Source organism: Thunnus albacares, chromosome 13 (assembly GCF_914725855.1).
Source record: "Thunnus albacares chromosome 13, fThuAlb1.1, whole genome shotgun sequence".
NCBI lineage: Eukaryota > Metazoa > Chordata > Actinopteri > Scombriformes > Scombridae > Thunnus > Thunnus albacares.
In genome coordinates, this window is record NC_058118.1 from 23560481 (window position 1) to 23581143 (window position 20663).

The 20663-nt window shown below is 39.8% G+C and overlaps 1 protein-coding gene across 2 annotated transcripts in view; it reads left to right on the forward strand.

The window, feature by feature from the left end:
- dbn1 (drebrin 1) overlaps nt 1-20632 on the forward strand; it is a 131543-nt gene extending 110911 nt beyond the window's left edge. Inside the window, exons 7-15 of one of the 2 annotated variants that reach the window (XM_044369750.1) lie at nt 876-1027; nt 1197-1254; nt 3623-3679; nt 4823-4937; nt 8741-8869; nt 16109-16228; nt 17978-18459; nt 18546-18645; nt 20457-20632. In XM_044369750.1, coding sequence (XP_044225685.1) covers nt 876-1027; nt 1197-1254; nt 3623-3679; nt 4823-4937; nt 8741-8869; nt 16109-16228; nt 17978-18459; nt 18546-18645; nt 20457-20512 — 1269 coding nt within the window. In that variant the 3' untranslated portion in view covers nt 20513-20632. The remainder of the gene's footprint in view (nt 1-875; nt 1028-1196; nt 1255-3622; nt 3680-4822; nt 4938-8740; nt 8870-16108; nt 16229-17977; nt 18460-18545; nt 18646-20456) is intronic. The other variant, XM_044369751.1, reaches the window with a different exon arrangement.
- The last annotated feature ends 31 nt before the right edge of the window (nt 20633-20663 follow it).

Here is a 20663-nt window from a genome sequence, read left to right on the forward strand (position 1 = left end):
GCTGAAGTGAAGATCTGAAAACAGAGTTTCTCTATTCAGCCGCCTCATAGCTCTGCATTCATAAAGCTGTGATGTTTGCAAACTCAACAGGGCAAACTTTAATCATTTTGAAAGTTATTTTGCTGACCTCAGAACATTGCTATTCAAGCATTTAGAGATATTACAAAAGCTAAAACATGGCTGCATGTTTTTAGAAATGACCACTAAACATGCAAAACAGCTGGTTCGATCCTTTAACGGGTAACTGCGGTTTAGTAAAACTGGGGTCTCGTCTACAGTAGTCAGTAGTTAATCAGTTGTGATAGAATTGATGGACTGTGCTCACCACAGCTTTGTGTGGAGGTCAAACTGAAATGTTGGTGATAATCTCTCATCATAAAGGGAAACTGTGTGAACTACAGAAGTTCAAAACTGAAGCAGGAATTGAGAAAGTGAAGTGAGAAGTGAGTAAGATGCACAGGAATTGTTTTTTCTGAAGACATAATATAAACAGTAGATCAGAGTGCAACAGTTTCCAGGAAATAATCAATGTTTACCTCCATTCACCAGTTTATTCTCAACAGCCCAGTTAAAAACTTTGAATAGATACAAATGATGTGAGTGTCTGTTATGATTGGAGTTGTTTGGAAGTGAAGAACAAAGCCAAACGTTGTTGTTTCCTTCAGCAAAATAGGAAATGGCGGCAGGCTGCATCACAGCTTCACAAAGTACCGTAGATATCAGGTCACACAGCGACATGAATCCATAACTCAATCAACAAGTGTTTTCTGCTTTTTCTGTTTTTATATAAAATCAATAACAAAGCAAAACATTGTCATTTCGGGCCTCCTTGTATCACATCTGTCTGTGTTTGGTTTTTTTTATGTTTTCTGCAGCGCGAGGAGGAGTTGAGGAAGGAGGAGGAGAAGAAGAAGGCGGCGGAGGATCGGCAGCGCTTCGAGGAGGAGAGGATGGAGCTGGAGAGGCAAGAGCAGGAGAACCGAGAGAAGAGATACCGCGAGAGGGAGAGGCAGATCGAGGAGCACAGGTGAGCGACAGACGCACCAAGCCATCATCATCATCATCATCTAAATAAAACATATATGTCAGGACGATTCTTCTCCTAATCTCCTAATCTATTATATCAGGTATTTTCCAGGTCTCAGGTGTGTAAAGTATCATCTAATCTGTGTGTGTGTGTGTGTGTGTGACAACAGGAAGAAGCTGCAGGAGGAGGAAGAGGCCAGAGAGAGGTTGCAGAGTCAGACCACCATAGTAAGTGTGTAGTTAGCATGCTCGCTAACATTAAAGAGGATATATATATATATATATATTTATATATATATATAATGTTACAGTGTCGGATGTTCATATTAAATGTGGTTTCATATAATGAGGTAAACGTATGTAGAAGTAATCTGTGTGAGCAGCTCAGGCTTCAGACTGCTCTGATCGCTCGGTTTCCAACGTTTTTTTTCTACTCTCGAGACGAGCTGACGTCAACTTGTGACAGATTTCTTTATATGGTCGTCTGCTCCACAGCGCGCACGGTGCAGGGAGATACTATACAGTCGTCTGGCAACAGCAGAGTAACATTTTACGAGCTACGTTACCTTTGTTATTTCCTGACAGCAGACTGCACTTCAGTCTGCATTTTAGTGCATTTATGTCACACAATAAACAGGTGATGAGTGTAATATTCACCAAACGGAGACGTCCTGCTGGAATCTTTGTTGCTGCGGATGTTCACGTTGTCCAATCTCATATTCTAGATCGGATTCGGGCTCGGATGGATTTGAGAAGTAGACATTTGGAGTAAAAACAGGAAAACTAAGTGAAATCCTGCTACTATAGTTTGTTTAGCGTCTGGAACCAGAGGAAGACGCTAGCTAAGCTAAGCTGACCAATCAGAGCAGAGTGGGCTCATCGGGAGGCGGGGCCTTAAAGAGACAGGAGCTAAAACGGCCTGTTTCAGACAGAGGCTGAACTGAGTATATTTTAAAGTGTTATTTATATTCTTAAATATCTTGAATTTTGTATATATTCTGGGGGTTAATTTGGTTGTTTCTGCCCATCAAAGCATCACTTCCCTTCCCAAAAAAGACCATGTGGACGTCACGCCGTGACACAAAAATGAGGCCAATTTGTTAGACAGCGATTTGAAGAGGGTGATTATACGCTGTGTGTGTGTGTGTGTGTGTGTGTGTGTGTGTGTGTGTGTTTGTGGTTTATTTTTACAAGCAGACATAAAACTAATAGGACATCTTGCAATCAGCTGCCTGCTGCGTCTCATCACAGCTGTGATATTTCAGCTAATCTTCTGAACATCCTCAACTCCGTCCTCGTTTTGAGTTCACACACACACACAGAGGTTGGATTGCCTTGCTCAAGGGACTTTTGGCAGTGTCTGTTGCTCATGAAACAACTTGGCCGCCTACCCAAGTAATCTGGCAGGAAATCATAATCACCCCCCCCCTCCACAAAGGAATCATAATCCTTCAGCAGGATGGATGAGAGTGCCTCGTATGTTTGGAAGGATGAAACAGTTTATTCTGCATTAGTTAAATATGTTTTTATCACATTTTTTAATAAACATGTCAAAAAAAATATATAGTGAAAGAGATTCACAACAAGACAGATGCTCAGGAAAGGACACACATGAACTATTCAGTGGATGAGATACAATACTTGTTATTAAAGGATCACAGAGAAAAAGAGTCTGAAAACATCTAAAAACCTCATGAAGGCCGTTCTACAAATTACAAACCAGTGGTGGAAGAAGTATTCAGTTCCTTTACTCAAGTAAAAGTACCAATACTGTACCACAATGTGAAAATAATCTATTACAAGTAAGTCTGTTACAAGTCCTGCATGAAAAATCAAGTAAAAGTAATGGTTTGGTCCCTCTGACTGATATATTATTATTATTAATAGTGAAGCATCAGTGTTAGAGCAGCATGTTACTGTTGTAGCTGCTGGTTAGTGATCTATGATCCAGACACTGGACTCCTGTGAACTCTGTATTTTAACAAATAATCAAACTTATGTCAAACTTTTGTCGTCAGACGCCTTTTTAGAAAAGAAAGTCGAGGGTTTAAAAGTTAATGTATCTAGTAAGTTGGCAACACTGAGATATTTAATGGAAGAGGACAGAAGAAAAAACATCATTTTTGATTTGTTGGGCTTCAAACAGTTACTAAAAATGAAACCATGTGAGAAGTTTAGATGAGAAATGTCTCGTTGGTGTCTGAACTCAGAGACATGTGAAAGGAGACACAACTACACACTGATTTTTTTTTGTAAGGGGTTACACAGCTTAAAGGTTGGAAACCACTGGTTTAATCTTTAACAACGTGTTGTATTTTATAAGATTATCATATTTTTCTTCATGTCAAATCTTAAATCTGAAAACTAACTGGTGACTAAAGCTGTCAGATAAATGTAGTGAAGTGGAAGTATAAAGTATGATAACGTCTGTATGTTATATAGAAACACAGTCTCTGTCGCCCCTCGCTGGCGGCGGCGTGTATTTTTTTTCCTCCCTGGTTCAGGTTTGAATCATTAAATTCATGCTTTGCTTTGCAGCCTCAGTTCTTTATTTATTTATTTTTTTACTCTCTTTTCTTCTTCTTCTTCTCTGCAGGCAGCAGAGGTGAGCATCGAGGATCTCAACCTGGACAAGAAGGAGAGTGAGGTAGAGGTGAGTTCAAACACAAATAATGAATAAAAAACAAAGAAAATAGAAACAGGAGATGAGTTGCAAGGAGTACGTGAAGGTGATACAGAGAGAAGACATAGTTCACTCTTTACTCTTCCTCGAGTCTCTATTAGAATAAAATACATAATCAATGTTTGTACTTAAGCTACACACAGTAAACAACACAGTTACAACAATGCATCCAACATTAAATTACATCCACACTATACATCATCCTATACAAAAACATTAAAATGGAACAATTTAAATTGGATTGACAAGTAATACAAAACAACAAAATCAGTTTATCTAAACACACATATTGAAAAGAAATGAAAAGAAATGAAAGTTATTAAAATTAAAAGAAATATTTCATTTATTTTGCAGGCCTGTCTTTTTTAAACCTTAAACTTTTTACCCAAATCTTTAAAATTAGCCGCCTAATTCACAATCCTGTGAGGCAAAACTGTTTTATTTCATCAATCTGGTCAAGAATATTTTATTTTTTGTCACTCAGGAGGTTATAAAACTGGTTATAAACACACATTTACACTTTAGACAGAAATACGGTTGGAGCAGTTATAACCAGAACAGATGGATGATGAGTTTCTCCAGACGGCTAAATGATATAAATAAAATACTCATTTAGTTTATTGGCAGATTACCAGGATTTCAGCAGAGAAAAGAGGTGAATATCTACGTTTAACTCTAAACAAGCTGTCAGAGTAGACAATGAAGCCGTCCGCCGTTGTTGTTATTGTTGTTGTGTTTCTTCTTCTTCTTCCTCTTCAGGGTTTTAGTTCAAGAAGACGATGATATGCGAGCGTTTCTACAAAGCTCAGTTTCCCCACATACACACTACAACGCCACCCAGCGTTTTCACATTTACACACTCTGGAGAAGCTCAGTTTTCAGCTGAGAAAAATGCTGTTTTACTCTGGACGGAGGACCAAAACAGAGAGAAAAAGAAGCGTTTGCAAATTTAGCCGACTGAGTGTGGACATGATCTCAATTTTGAATGTATTCCTCAGTGAAGGAACTGAAACTATCCTGCAGGATAAAGCAAAAATGCTTGATTTATTAGCTGTTAGAATATAATCCAGATCGCCGTTCAGTGTTTATTTGTCTGTGTTTGTGTGTTTCCAGGAGGCGAAGGCCATCATCGCTCAGCGGTCAGGAAACCCTCGAGAGTTCTTCAAGCAGAAGGAGAGAGCCATGACCATCAGCGTCGACACCTCGCCCGTCTCCGTCCACAGGAGCGGTAAACACTTTAAAACTCTCTTACAGTTCATTCTCATACAGAGCTGGAAAAACACTCAACAAAAAGAAACAAAACTGTGAAACTACGAGACATTTAAATAAGAAAACAGACTTAAAGGAGGCAAATGAACTCTAAAGCTTAGGTTTTTAAGTCAACAAGGACTATTTTTCTAGCCAGATAGGTGGTATTTTACTAAAAAGTGTTTTTCTTTTCCTCCTAAATTCATGCAGATGAAGTTTAGACACAAACAAATCTTTAAAAAGTGAAAACAAACTCACCAAAGCTGCAGAGTGTGAACATGAACAGCATCAGTTTCCTGTTCCTGGTTCAGTGTGAAGGTCGCGATGATGACAGAGAAATGAAGGTGAAGAAGGGGAGAGAACGAGGGAAGGCAGTGGGGGGGAGGGTGCGAGGGTTCATCATATCTGAATCATCAACATAACACCTGTTCAACACGTCACGCTGCTGCTGCTCCTGTAGAACCAGAACTTAGATAAATAAGTCGCATTTTATGAGAAATAATTCATGAATTCAAGAGAAAAGACCCTATAAACATTTAAATCTTCCTATTTTATTTATTTATTTGTTTGTTTATTTAACAGGGACAGTGCACATAGATAAACATAGCTGTAAATGCGCCAGAATTAACCAAGAGGCTATTTTTTTTACCTGTAGTCCCTGGACAGATGTCACAGAGTCACTCTAAAAACAGAATATGAAAATGAGATTGAAATTACAAAGTTACTGAGGTCATTTATAAGCATGCGGAACAATTAATAAAATGAAGAAAAAAGAACATATATAATATTAATAAAAAACATCACTCAGGACATCCTTAAAACATGCAATACAGAGACTCATGATACAAGAAGAAGATATTAATGTTAATAGAAAAGTAGATTGAAGAAGACCTCTAGGGCTGTAGTTTGCTGGTCGACTGGTCGATTAGTTGGTCGATATGCTCTCGTCCGACTAAATTCTCATTGGTCGAATAATCTCCGTGTTATTTTCATAAGGAGAAAAGTGCTACATCAACAGCTTTCCAGGATTAATCCATTATTTCCTGCGGCGGGAGGGACAGACTAACAAATTACCTGTCAAAACAACGGGGGTGTATTCAAAACACCCCCGTTGTTTTCACAACTTTGAACTCGCCCAACCTAACGGAGACTGCTGGGTCTAACTGTACTGAACGTATTGAACGTTTACTGAACGTACCCAACGGTTACTGAATCTGTGTTTCTCCATAATGACACAACAAGAACCCCCGCCAGGCCACAAAAATATTTTTTTATTATTTGATATCCGAATGAATATCAATTTATTCGGAAATCGACAGCGTTTGGGAGTCTCTGAGCAGCGCTGTTCCGGTACGTGAGTCAACGTCTGTGTCGTTGCCTGGGAAACCACTGGTCGCGTGGCTCCGTTAAGGAGTATGTTTGCGTAGCGAGCGGGAAAGAACGAGGGACAGAGAAGTGACGGTGGATGCGAGCGGAGCAGAGGAAAAGGTTAGTAGTAAGTTGTCAGTCTGGCAGTAAATGTACAGTACAGACTACAGTGTGTCAGTTAATAAATGTTCCAAAATGCTCTAAAGTTAGCAACAATGGGTTAGCATAACCTGAAGATGCTAAACAGAGAAATACAGAACAGAGAAATGTGTGGCTGCCGAGTTTACTGTGCACTCTGTCCCGTTATTATGTATGATTTTAGTCGACCAAGATTTTCTTTGGTTGACTACAGCCCTAAAGACCACATTGAGCTGCATTGTTAGACACTAACACTAGAACATGCAAAGATGCAAAAAGCATGCACAGTATGTAAAATACATAAATTAGTCTGACACAATAAAAGCAAAACCACAATAAGACATGCAGACAGGTACATGAAGCCAGACTGGCAAGATAGCGACAGGTGACAGTCGACAGCAAGGTGCCACTACGTCTTAGTGCTGACAGAGCTGAGGACTAATTAACCATTTCTTTAAATGAGCTCTAAATGAACTATATGTGTCCAGTTCTCTAATAGTTGCTGGGATGTTTACATTGTTGTATGTTGCTTGTGTGCAGCGTTAATGTTCGTCATGCTTCAAACTGAAATTCATACTCCGAGAGGCGAGGATGTGATTTCCACTGGGGATGGGTGGATCAGGTCCTCCTCACTTTACAAAATTCTATATTTTACATGCCCCAGTTTTACAGTTTCAGTTTGATTTATTCACTAAAATCCTGCTGAACGCTATCGTCTGACTGTTCAGCTGCCAAAATCCAGAAAATCCAAGAGAGAAGAGAGAGAGAAATATTGATACACTCATTTTGCGCACACATACACTCATCTGTAAGTATCACCATGCACTCAACAAGCTTTACAAGCAGCAGAGAGGGCTTTAAAGGGACTTTTTGCCCTGGATTTGGCCTCTCAGGCTACATAAAGGCTGCTCTAAGGTGGGATTTGAATCCACTTAAATCCTGCATGACAAAAAGCAGCCCAAAAGAACAAATTCAGGTTTACCCACAAATTTATGCAACACAGTGTGAGGTCATCTGGCAAAGTGCTGCACTGGAAAATCAGATATATGCAAGTGCACATTCCTGATAGATTACTGTGTAACATGAACGCTGTTCTATGGTCTACAATAAAATAACTGCAGCAGTAGAAAACTTTCCACAGTCTACTCGGTGTCAAATAAACCTTCAGACTTGTGGGTTTGTCACTCTGTGTGGACTTCCTAGATTGTATTTTGTCGTCTTACCGGCTTTCCATCTGCCCGCTAACTGTCTCGTTGGTGGAGGTTGTTGAGCCTGAGATGAAGGTCTGCAGACAGAACTCAGGGCTGAAAAAAGTCCCATCAGTTCCATCTTTTTTGCGGGTTATTTTGGGGTTTTGTACTTTTTATTTTTGGGGCATTTTATGCTTTCATTATAGCAACATAGTATTTGAAAGTAGTATGAAAACACCAGGGACAATGATGGACGTTAATGCAGGGCTTCATTGTTCTATATCTGACAAAAAACAGCAGAGATGATCCAAAACCACCAACATTTATTATGTTTTTTGAGGCTCTGAACACAAAAGGACTCACAGTTCTGTTTTGTCTTTTGGGGGATTTATTATTCAGAAACATAATTTCTCTGGTTCAAAGCAACAGAAACAGAAGTTACAGAAGACACCTGAGGATTAAAAAAAAAAAAAAAGTCCATCAAAACTCCATCAGCGTTTCATTTCTGCCTAACTGCATGCTGTCTACAGTCAGTGTGTTCGAGCCACACTAACCACTTTTGTTTTTCTCTCTCTCTCTCTCTCTTTTTCTTTCTGTCATTTTTCTTTTTCCTTGCGGGGTTTTTATCTTCTTCCACCTCTGCACTCATCCGACCCCACATTTTTGTTCACCATCATTCCTTCTCTCTGAATTCATTTGTTTATTTATTCACTCACTCCACCGTTATTTGTCTTATTTAATTTCTCCATTTTGTTGCGTTTTGTGGAACGACTTCTTTCTTTTCTTTTTCTTTTTTTTTCCTCTGCCACCTCTTCTCGTGTCTCTTTCTTCTTCATGGATGGACTCTCTGGCTTTCCCACAATCCTCTCTGCTTCTCACAAAATTTCTTCTGTGTTGACTCTGACTTCTCCTGCCTTCCTTCTGCTCTCCCTTCCTCTCCTGTTTCACGTCTGTCTCGTCTCGTCCATCTTTCTCCCCCCCACCATCTCTCTGTCCTGGTGCGTCGCTTCGTGTCCTTGTCATGTGTCGTATGTGTTTGATCTTCGTGTTCGGGTGTGTGTGGCTGTGTGTCGCCCCGACCAACCAGGTCGCTTGGACAGCCCGTTCTTGAGGCAGCAGCACAGTCCCAGCAGCCCCAGTTCGACTCCCCTGCCCCGGGGCGTGTCGCCCCTCCGCACCGCGCCACACGCACGGACGCAGCCCACCGCTGCAGCCGGTAGGTACAGCACATAACCGATAACAGCAGAAGAAGAAAGAAAGAAAGAAAGAAAGAGGAGGACACCAGCTGCTGGGTCGCACATCTTTCCACAGACATCAGATCCTCTCCACAAATATGGAGGCAGGAAATAAGGGTGAAAATGCATGTGAATGAGGACGTTCACATTTTGCACCAGTATCCCAGTTTTCAGTCTTATTATTCTACTAGTTAGGTGAAAGTTGGGTCAATCTTTACTGGGAATTACATGACGCCACCAAACTTCCCTGCACTAATAGAGTTGTAAAGGGTGAGGAGATATTTCGGGCGTTTTTGGTTCAGGAAGTAAAAATCACATTAATTTTTCTGATATACAATGTTACGTGACTTTTCTACAGCTCGGATCAGCTCCCGTCATTTTTATACTGTTATGATGTCGGATGTTAAGCGTGAAGTTTGTCCACTCGCAAATTTCAGATCACAGGCACAATCATGTACGGATGGATTTGAGAAGTTGACATTTGGAGTAAAGAAGGAGAAAAAGAAGTGAAATTCTGCTACTAGCTTCCCGGAGCTGACCAATCAGAACAAAGTGGGCTCATTGGGAGGCGGGGCCTTAAAGAGACAGGAGCTAAAACGGCCTGTTTCAGACAGATACTGGTCCTTTATGCAGCCCCTCAGTTCAGCCTAAGATAATTAAGGAGGTTTTTTTTTTTAACTGTAAATCATGCAAAAATATTCCAGTAGAGCCCCAGATTATAAATATAGACCTGGAAATGTGCAGAATATGTCCCCTTTAACTACAACACAAAGAAACATCCAATCACAGAGCTTAAAATTCTGTCACGTGCGACGCTAACGGCGGGTGGAAGTGAATTCAGCAACGATGGCGCCGAGTTATGTTTACAACTGACATGACAAAGTCAGCTCTAATTCACTTCATTCTGACGAGCTTCTTCTTTCTGTAACAATAGCAGCCGAGGCTCATGGGTACCGTAGTTTTTTAACATGATTTTCTCAGAAACCCAGTTGAAAAGGGATATGATGTTTACATGCACAAACACAGGACCAGCAAACTCCAAAAGTCTGATCATATTGGGATACTAGTGTGAATGTGAACGCACTCTCTCAAACCTCCAGATACTCCACAAAGAGTCTGTAAAATTTCTACTTTGAATTTGCAAAAAAAAACAAAAATATCAGCAGGAATTCTGAAAAAGCCAGTGAAGAAAAGATGATACGGCTGTTTTCATCAGTCCACATGCATTTTCATCATCTCAGTTTTTATCCGTTCATTTTCGTAATCCACACACACACACTTTCACCAACCCTCAAAACACCTCACCACCTCCCACCGAATTCACCCCCACCAACCCTCAATCCGTTTCCCCCCCGACGCTGACGACAACTTTTATCTCCCCTCACGTTTTCATTCCACCATTTAAAAGTAGCTGATTCTCATATTTGAAGTGATTTACTGTATTTTTCTTATAGTCAACAAATACCATGAAAAAACCAAAACCAACAATGACTCGATCTTGCATCCTGCTGCCAGAAATACTCAGGAAAGCAACAAACATGGATTCATCCGCCACTGAAAATAGTCCCCCTCTCCTGTTGAGTAATGGTTGCTAAAAATTAAAGTCACCAGCTGTTTTAGAAAATTACTGAGCATTTAAAAAAAAAATGAAACTATATATTTGTGAGCTATTTTTATAGATTTATGTCTTCAATAGAAACAGAGAAGGAAGGAAAGTCAGAAAGTACTGAGGCGCAGACTGATAGATGGTTGGTTTTGGACATTACACAGGATTTGTTGACAAAAAGAAAAATATAGAATAGAAAAGAAACTGCAGCTTTATCCTTTGAACGAAGATATTTCAGCATCTATCAATTTCTAGTTCAGTAACAGTTGTAGAATTTAGCATTAGCTTACAGTTTTATCAAACACTCGAAACACTTGCCTGATATATCTTATTCCTCTGTGCCGTAGACCTCTGTTGTCGTCCAAAAACTCTTAAAAACACGCACCGCTGCAATGGGTGACATGTTCCTTCATTATGAAGATTACAGTCATGTTAGTTTGTTTAGAAACGGTTCCAAAGACTAATAACAGTTTTCAGTCGCCATTACTGAACAGTGAGCGCAAACTTCATAATGAAGGAACATGTCGCCCAGTGCAGCGGTGCGGCTCTCTAACGTGTTTTCAATAGTTTTTGGACAACGACAGAGGTCTACAGCACAGAGGAAGAAGATATATCAGGCTTTAGATACACATACACAATACTTGTTAGTAGATCAGTTCATTGTTGGTTTGGATCCAAACATGAGATTTGCTGACGATAAGAAAAATGTAGAAAATCTCCAGACATATATCCTTTAAATCTTAAATCAGAAAAGGCTACTAAAGTTAAACACAAGGACTTTTGCAGGTATTTTCAGCATGGTTGCTCACAGTTTCAGCACACTGTTCTATTAAAGATATTTAAAACAACGTCTTCTACCCATTTTGAGCCTTGAACCTGCAGCTTTTTGTCATTGAACCTCTCTCATCGCTCACCTTCCTTTTTGCAACCTTATTACTAACCAATAAGCGATCAGACTAACACTCATGCCAGCGTTTCACTAACTCAACTTAGCAGTGAAACTAACTTTATGGCTGTAAACCATAAAGCTGTTTGTCTGTTTGTGTGATAGATGTTGTCGTCCCTTCAGTCTTCATCCTTTAGACGTCGTCCAGTCAGGCTGCTGATGTTCAATATATTTCATGGTTTTGTGAATGTTTCTGTTTCGCTCTGATGTTTAATGGTTTAATTGTCTCAAAAGAGCCTCAACTTTAACTGGTTTTCTGTCACCTCCCTCCTCTTCCCATCCTCGATCTCATGCTCCTGATCCTGGACTGCATCACCTCCCTGCACACACACACACAAACACACAACCACGCTCCTCCTGCTGCTTCTAATCCTGACTGACTGACCGACCTGTGAGTGTTAATGTGTGAATGTGTGACGTCATTGAGCCGTCCTCCAGTCGCCACCGCCGTTTGTTGGCCTGTGTTGGACTGAATGTGGATCTTTTGAAGTGGTTCTTAGTCGTCATAGTCTGTTTAAAGACTATAATGTTGATTTTGTGTGTTTTAGCCCATTAACTACAGGTATCTAAGTTATTTTTTGTTTGGTTTTTTTTACAATTTTAGTGAATCAACCCTTTAAAAACATAACGTATGTTTTGAGAAATGGTCGGCAATAATGTAGTTAATGGGCAGAATCGTGCACCTTTATGATCTGTATTGTGTTATTGCATGTGTGTAGATGATGTAATGGCAGATATTACGCTGGGTGGACGAAGAGCCAATTCCTTGTGACGGTTCACAACAAAGACTCTTAATTAATTCCCTCCTTTCAGTATGAAAAGGTACCCAGCAAACATTGAGACGTTGTACGACCGCTGTCCCTTCAAGACGTCCTGTGATGGTGTAAAAAACTAAAGATTAAAGTTACCTGGCAGTCAGCTGGACGTCCTCCCCCGGGTGTTACAGCTGCGTCAAGAACAAATTATATATAATAAAGATACAGTACCAACCAAAAGTTAGCTGGCGATTTCTGAGGCTTGTTACTCTGTTGTAGTCGAGTCACTAAGTCTCGTGTCCGAGTCGAGTCTCGAGTCCCCAGCGCTCGAGTCCGAGTCACCAAAGAAGAGTCCAAGATGGGCTCCAGTGCTCCACTCCGGCACGGTCCAGGTCTACATTAAACATAAATGACACAGCTGTGACTTCATATTAATATTAACGGCACACCGATTGCAATTTTTTTTTGGCCGATTCTGATTTCCAATTTTTTAAAAGTCTGAACCACTGATTCCGATTTTTGGTGATTCTTATTTTCTTTATAAGAACTAAATAAGGTTTTTTTATTTTTTATTATTGGACTTAAAGGTATTACAAATTGCGAGCTTTGTGTCTTCTTCACACACGCTAAAGAACTTCCATACCTGCTGCTGCTGTATGCGTGACGTGAACCATAGTGCGGCTGTGTGCGGAAAATTTGACGAGCAAAAAAACTGACATATATTACTTCTTTATCAATTAACAAGTCCGGAGTTCTCGTCTTTAACTTCTGAGTCCAAATGCAGTCAATGCTCGAGTCCGAGTCAAGTCACGAGTCCTGAAAGTCTACAACACTGTCCTCAGGTAACTCTGGGTCTTCCTTTCCTGGGGGCGATCCTCATGGGAGCCGGTTTCATCATAGCGTTTGATGGTTTTTACCACTGGACTTGTAGAAGAAGTTCTTGATATTTTCACGTCACCAACCGTTCAATGTTTGCTGGGTATTCACAGTTTTCTAAACTGGTTCATATTAACAGCAATTAATCAGTCAGTTTTTCTTTCTATGACATTAAACTAAATAAATTCTGAGATGTCCTTCTCTTCTAAATAAGGTCATGTGACCCTGAGAGGTTTTTGACCACCAGGTGAATTGGAGAAGCCGTCCATGCAAGACCCTGCTGAGCTGGATGTGATTTGTCTTTCTAACGGGGGTCACACATCTCATCGTCTGTTCTTTACTGTCTTCGTGTTCTATGAGAAGTCTTGTTCTGGTTTCCGAACAGGACGTCAACAACAAGCATGAAATCATTGAACATCTGAGAGAGAAAGTCACGTTTTCATTTGTAGAAGTGATACTCTTGACTGTAACTGTGTTGATGTTTGTCATAAAGAGTTAAACTCCTGGATTGTGGCTGTGACTCAACCGCGATCTGTTGTATACATTGATGGCATAACAATGAATGTTCAGTGGATAATTGATGACTGTTTCATGACTTGTTGCAGTATAATGATTGTGATTGGTTGTGGTTATGACTTGCCTGGGATACCCTATGCTTGTTGGAATATAATACAATATTTACAAGAGTCCAACTCTCTAGAAAAGCAACAAGCGTTATCAAGGCGTACACCAAAAGCAGGAGACGCTATTCAATCAAATGTCACAACAAAGCAAGACGATGCAGCAAATCCAAGACTTGGGCTGCGTCTGAAATCACTCCCTGATAAGATACTTTATTGTTCCCAAGGAGAAATTTGTCTTGGGCTCAAGTGTTGCTTACAGCTGCGTATAGAAGAACACACAATATAGGTACATAATGTCCATATCGATGGCTGAAGAGCAAAACCTCCTATCTGAAAAATGCACTTTTTTGAGAAAACAAAAAAAACCAACTTGTTTTCTTGCAGAATGCTATTTGTTAGGGATACCCAATATATAATACCCTGTGCTTGGACTATATTACTATATTATGTGTTAACAATACTGTAATAAGGCAAGGCAAGTTTATTTGTATAGCACATTTCAACAACAAGGCAACTCAAAGTGCTTTACATAGAGCATAAAAGGCATTAAAACAGAATATTAAAGCAACACAAGTAAAAAGACATACACTAAACTAACTAACCCTAACCCTAATTAAAAAGTGTTAAATTTGGAAATAAAAAGAAGCTAAAAAGGGAATAAGACAGATAAAACCAGAGAATAAAAGTAACAGTGCAGTGTAACCATACAAACCATACAAAGATACCGTAAACAACACCAAATAATATAGTAATATAGTCCAAAAACAGTGTGTTATATATTGGGTATCCTTAACAAATAGCATTCTGCAAGAAAACAACAAGTTTTTTTTAAACAAGTTTTCTCAAAAAAGTGCATTTTTCAGATAGGAGGTTTTGCTCTTCGGCCATCGATATGTACAATTCACCAGACGGACAAAATACACTATTGTACCAGATGTGCATAAATTAGTTATTAGATATTAAATAACACTGTCAGTATTGCACATGAAACCATATTACACTGGCTATATAGCAGGTTACAGGTTAAAGGTTTTACACATTTATATAGTGCATTTTATTTACGCCACCATTTAATTTGAATGTCTGGATTCTGAGTGTAAATTTATCGACATACAAAGCCTTCAATAATTCCACAATAGAATAAAAAAAAAAGTAGTATCCAAAGCATGTATGTTCTGGTAACAATCCCACAAAACAACCATGACAATTAAGTGTTCGAAATCTCAATTTACTGCTCACTACTGAGTGTCTGTTATGTAGGAAGTAGCGTCCGAATGTGGCAATAAGACAATAAGAATCTGCAGCGATGCTAACAGCTCTGTGAGGCTTTACTGAATGCTAACGTCTGCATGCTACCATAAACATGCTCACAATGACAATGCTAACATGCTGTTTAGCAGGTTTACCATGTTTACCATCTTTGATCGTGGTTTTAGCATGCCGATGGGGACGTCGTTAGTTTTGCAGATACTTAAATCAAAAAGTGTTGGACAAATTAAAATCTGGACCTGAAGATGGCACTAAAGTTAAAAGGTCTCCAAAGTCATTAGGATTCATCCTCTGAGCACCGTGGATATTTGTACCAAATTTAATGACAAAGTTGTTGAGACGTTTCACTAAAAAAAATGAAATTTCGACCTCATGGTGGCGCTAGATGAAAAGTCAGTGGATCACCAAATTCTGTAGGATTCATCGTCTGAAAACTATGAACGTCTGTCCAAAATTTAATAGCAATCCATCCAATAGTTGTCGAGATATTCCAGTCTTGACCAAAGTGGTGGACAGACAGACTGATTTCAGCACCATGATTGATCCTCAAACACTATAGAGAGCGTAAACGGTAATTTGACTTTAGCTGATAAAAGGAGTTTTGTCTCTTTCATTCAGTGTTTCATCAACTGCAGATTTAAACTTCCATCAGAATACAAGAGTCGGTCTTACACAGCTTTGTAATGTCAACAACTTTAGTCCCATCAACAGAGAGTCAGACTGGCTGTCATCAGCATCAGACATCTGAATTGCTCGGTAATATTTGCGATGTGGGCGGAGGTCCAGACGTCTGGAATCAGGCTTGTTGACGGCATCTCTGTGTTTGCTGGTTGTGTGATTGCAGAAGTGATGTGATTGCTGTGATTTTGTGCACTGTTGACTGTGTTGAAGTAACGCAGGACTGTGGAGGTTAGAAATAAAACAGTTTCACAACATTGGAAACTTCTTATTAGCATCATTTGAATCAAGTAGGATAAACCCTAAAGGAGGCATCATAATAAAGTTAATTCCTGAGAGTGTGACGCATCAGTGTCGTCTTTCATGTCTTGAAAGCAGCAGATTCTGTGTTAGTTCAACACGTCTGGTTCATAATTGTGATTTTGTTGTTTTGTGAAGACTTTTTGCTCTACATTCTGTCCCTGTAGGGGACGACGAAGAGAGCACAGAGCGCAACATGGCCGCCGTGTCACCCATTCCTAAAATAGTCACCACGCCCATCAAAGAGGACCTTAACAGGGAGGAAGACGAATGCAGAGACGAGTGGGGTAAGAGTGGAAATTTAAAAAATCGTGTTTTAAACTGGTTCTCTAATCATCAGAAATCCAAAACATTTTCTTATTCCAGCTTCTTAAATGTGATGTTTTGCTGTTTTACTTTGACATATATAAACAGTCATTTCAGTATCTTAAGATTCTTGACTGTTTGTTGGACAAAATAAACAAATCGAAGGCATCACTTTAGGATCTAAGATTCCAGACATGTATTAAGACATATAAAAATATTCTGATTGGAACAATAATGTATGTCTGATATGGTTTTTCCACAAATTAAAAGTATAATTACCACTTTAAAATCCTTAAAATGACATTTCCTCCTTCTCCCTCATTAAAAATCTATAAATCTCTGATAAATGTAAATACTGTTGATTCCTGAAGTTTTCCTGCTGGACACCAGATGTCTCCTCCTTCACTGTTAAAGTCTCAGTGTTTGTGCTCTGGAGGCGTCGAGTTTCCACATCACACTCGTGCAAGTTTCATACTGGACCACGACTGGTTTCCAAACTGGATGCAATGATGTCACAAATCATACTTGTAGACCCGCCCCAGTGAGCTCAGAGAAACTTTCCACCTTCAGTAAATGAAAGTGAAAACAAACTCTGCACAGTGAAGCTCAAACTGAAGGAGCGAGAAGAAAACCTTTAAAACAATTAATCTAGAAAATAATCTGCAGATTAAACAATAATAAAAATAATTGCTAGTTGCAGCTGTGATTGAATTTATATACAAGTACGTGAATGATAGAAATATTTGCTCATGTAAATTAAAAAGCGTTTGAGTTGAGTTTGGTGAATTTTCACTAATCTGCACCGTTGAACAGAAGCAAAACATCTTTTAGAGTAACTTTTATTCTGACAGTCGTAACGTCTCAGCACACACTTTACAGACTCAATGGACAAGAATGTTAGCTTTTTAATTCAACTATTTATCTTTTTTTTTGCAAATTCCATATTTGTAAAATGAAATGAAAACTGATCTTTACTTTGTTTATAGATGATATTGAACTAAATTACAACTCTTAACTAGAGTTGTAATTTAGTGCAATTACAACTCTAGTTAAACTGCCAAATAAAAAAGCAACAAAGACCCAAACAACCTAAGACACTGACTGATATTATATGTTAATATATCCTGTTAGTTTTCCCTCCTCCTATGTATGATTTTGTTTTTTATTTTATTTTTGTATTATTATGATTATGATTATTATTATTATATTATTATTACTACTATTACGACTTTGTATTTGTTTTACTGTTTTGAATGTTTTTGAGTGAAACTTGCAGTGAAACTGTTCAGCCTGCTGTTAATTTACTGAGGATTGACTGGATTGAGAAACTGGGAAGTGGGATTGAGACCACTAATACTAATATTAAATCACATTATTTGTTTACCTGTAAACACGACAACAAAGTACAGTAAGCACTGATTTGGTAAAAAAAAAAAAGAAACAGCCGTGAAGGTTAAACCTACATTTAGTTTTTTAGACATCGAGATCACATACAAGTGTTGTTTCAAAGGTATTTAAATGACTTTATTTTAATGTAAAGCAGGTCCGAGCTACATGTTGATATATATGATAAACATGTTTGTTGATAAACAAACCGTCAACCAGATGTTCTCGTTAACGTCTGCACATCTTCTGACCTCAAATCAGCTGATCAGCTGCTGACAGACTGAAGACAAAATGTTGGGAATTATTGTTAAATCATTATAAAATTGTTTTTTTTCTTTCTTCAGATTCGGCGCCAAAGCAGGAGCAGAATCCACCAGTTCAGGAGTCGACACCCACCAAGCCCGTGCAGAGCGTCGCCCCGCAGGCCCGAGACTCCGCAGGCTTCTCTGTGTGGGAGTCCGGGACAGACAGCCTGGTCAACCTGTGGGACAGCAGCTCCGGTGCTCCCAACGACCCCACCAACCCCTCCCAGACCTCCCAGTCCTCCGATCTGGTGGACCTGATGGGTGACAGCGTCCCGCCCAGCTCCGCCGCCGCCAGCCGGCCTCAGCCCCTCCTCAGCTTCGATGACATGATGGACGGGACGCTGTGCTCGGGCGCCGGCACCGAGGACGACCCCTCCAGTCTGGTGGACGTGACGGGCCCTGACCAGATGACCCTCAGCTACCAGCATGCACTGCAGCACGCGTCCAGCGAGGGGCAGGAGCTGGAGGACGGACAGCTGCTGATGACCAACGGCGAGACGCTGCTGAAAGAGGGAACGCAGGTCAGACAGACGACCGTTACTGCAGCTGATCTCCGTTCAGGAAGTTTAATGTTTGTTAACAGCTGCTTTCTGTCTTCGTTCTTCAGGCGAGTGAGGGCTACTTCAGCCAATCACAGGAGGAGGAATTCGGCCAATCAGAGGAGTGCTCGGCTAAACCTGCGCCGGTCTTTTATAACAAGCCACCAGGTGAGATAATTGATCATCATCAAGCTGATTTATATTAGAAACTAGCTTTTATTACTGATTTCTCCTGTTTATACAAACTCAGCTCAGTCATGTCAGACATTTACTGTTATTGATCATTTCAAGTTGCTTCCATTTGGCTTTAATTTAAGAGTCCCTCCCTTTCCTGGCAGGCTTTAATTGTGTGTGTGTTAAGTTTAATTGACGGCAGCTTAACTGCAATTTAAAAATGACGTGTACTAATGGAATTAGTGCTGCGCATCTCTCTACATTCACCATGTGAGCAAGAATAAATGTTCAAGTTGGTTTGAACTACAAAATGTCATAAAACTGTGGAGGGAAAAAAAACAAATAAACATTGCCTGTTACAATCTCCTAAAATCCAGTTTATTGTCTTCAGTCTGTTTAATCTGATCAACAGTCAAAAACAAAAATTATTAAATAATTATTAGCTTGGAAAATGACCTAAACAATTAATCAATAATCAAAATAGTTGCAGATTAATTTCCTGATTGACTAAATGTTGACAGTGGCACGGTCCCGCTGAAAAAGGAAACATTCTTCCTTGATTTGCTCCATTTTTTTCCCTCAAGATTTTAGTATTTCCTAAAAATGTATTTCGTATAAATGAAAGAGAAGTTAGTTTTATGTCTTATATCATTCATCATTATATTTATCATAATATAATTTTTATATTTTGTAACAACAAACGAGTGAACAGATTTGTTTATTGTCTTATAAAAGTGCTAAAGGGTCCATTTAACCTCCTCTCAGACAGTCCGGACTCAAACAAAATGCATTTTCATTTTCCGTTTTCATTTAACTGACATAACTGACAGAAACATGACGTCCTGTTTCTAAGTGTAAAGGAGAAATACGACATCTCAGACGTAGCGCGAGCAGCATGTGAGCAGAGCAGCAGCGGCAGCGACCGCTCCGTCTGTGCGTCTACACCGGAGGCGTTCAGGTGCAGTGTTGAGGGTAGGTCACTCCTGCGTCGGACATGACTGTAGCGATGCACGTAAAACGGGGGGGGAAACAGACTTGACACGTAAATGAACGCTTCAGGTCGCGGTTACGCGGCTGAGACGCGAGCCGGTTCAGACAGCCGCGTAGATTACAATGAGAGTCTCTCTGTTGTGTGTGAAAAACACATCTGACACGCTTGCTGTCGGGGTTAGACCGATTAAATTTCACATCATTTTTATTCCAAATCTTTTCAGGTGAAAAACAAAATCTTTAAAGCTGCAGTGTGGGACTTTTGTCTCCCCCTTCTGGCAGTGAGAGTAATTACAAAAACACTGTCGACACTGTTACATCATAGGCTCCGTCATAGCCCACGCCGTCACTACTGCTGCAGCTGTAAAACGGTGAATAAATTGTTTTGAGCATCACACAACCCCTGCAAAATGACTCATTTCACTGTCAAAATTTGATCCATTCAGTCTGATAACATCTGGAAAGTTAGCTAGCCGCTAGGCCGGTGAAGTCTCTGGTGAGCATGCTCAGTATGCGTTCATCCGGCTAGCACAAGAATGTCAAGATTAAAAACTACTGTGAATTACGGAGAGATTTATCTGGCGGTGATCGTTGTTCATTTATATATTTTCTTTCAAAATGTTTGCTTCCTCACGCCCTACTTTTTGTCCAAAGAGTGTCAGCGTGAGGATTTTCTTACAGTCTGCTATGGTTCAGTATTTGTTCACATTTTTCTCGTCACTGACCCTTTTTTTCCACTGTTGCTCGCGTGTTCACAGTTGTGTTTTATAGTATAAATGAACTTAACAAACATGTCTGTGTGTGTCTGTGTTCAGAGATTGACATTACGTGCTGGGACACGGACCCCGTGGTCGACGACGACGACGACTAACCGGCCAATCAGACACCACCACCGGACCAAGAGGAAGTAGGAAGTGCGCTTCATGAAGAAACAGATTTTTTTTCTAAAAAACAAAAACACAAACAAACAAAAAAAAAAAAAACGTGATGATAATAATAATAATAATGATAATAATAACAAC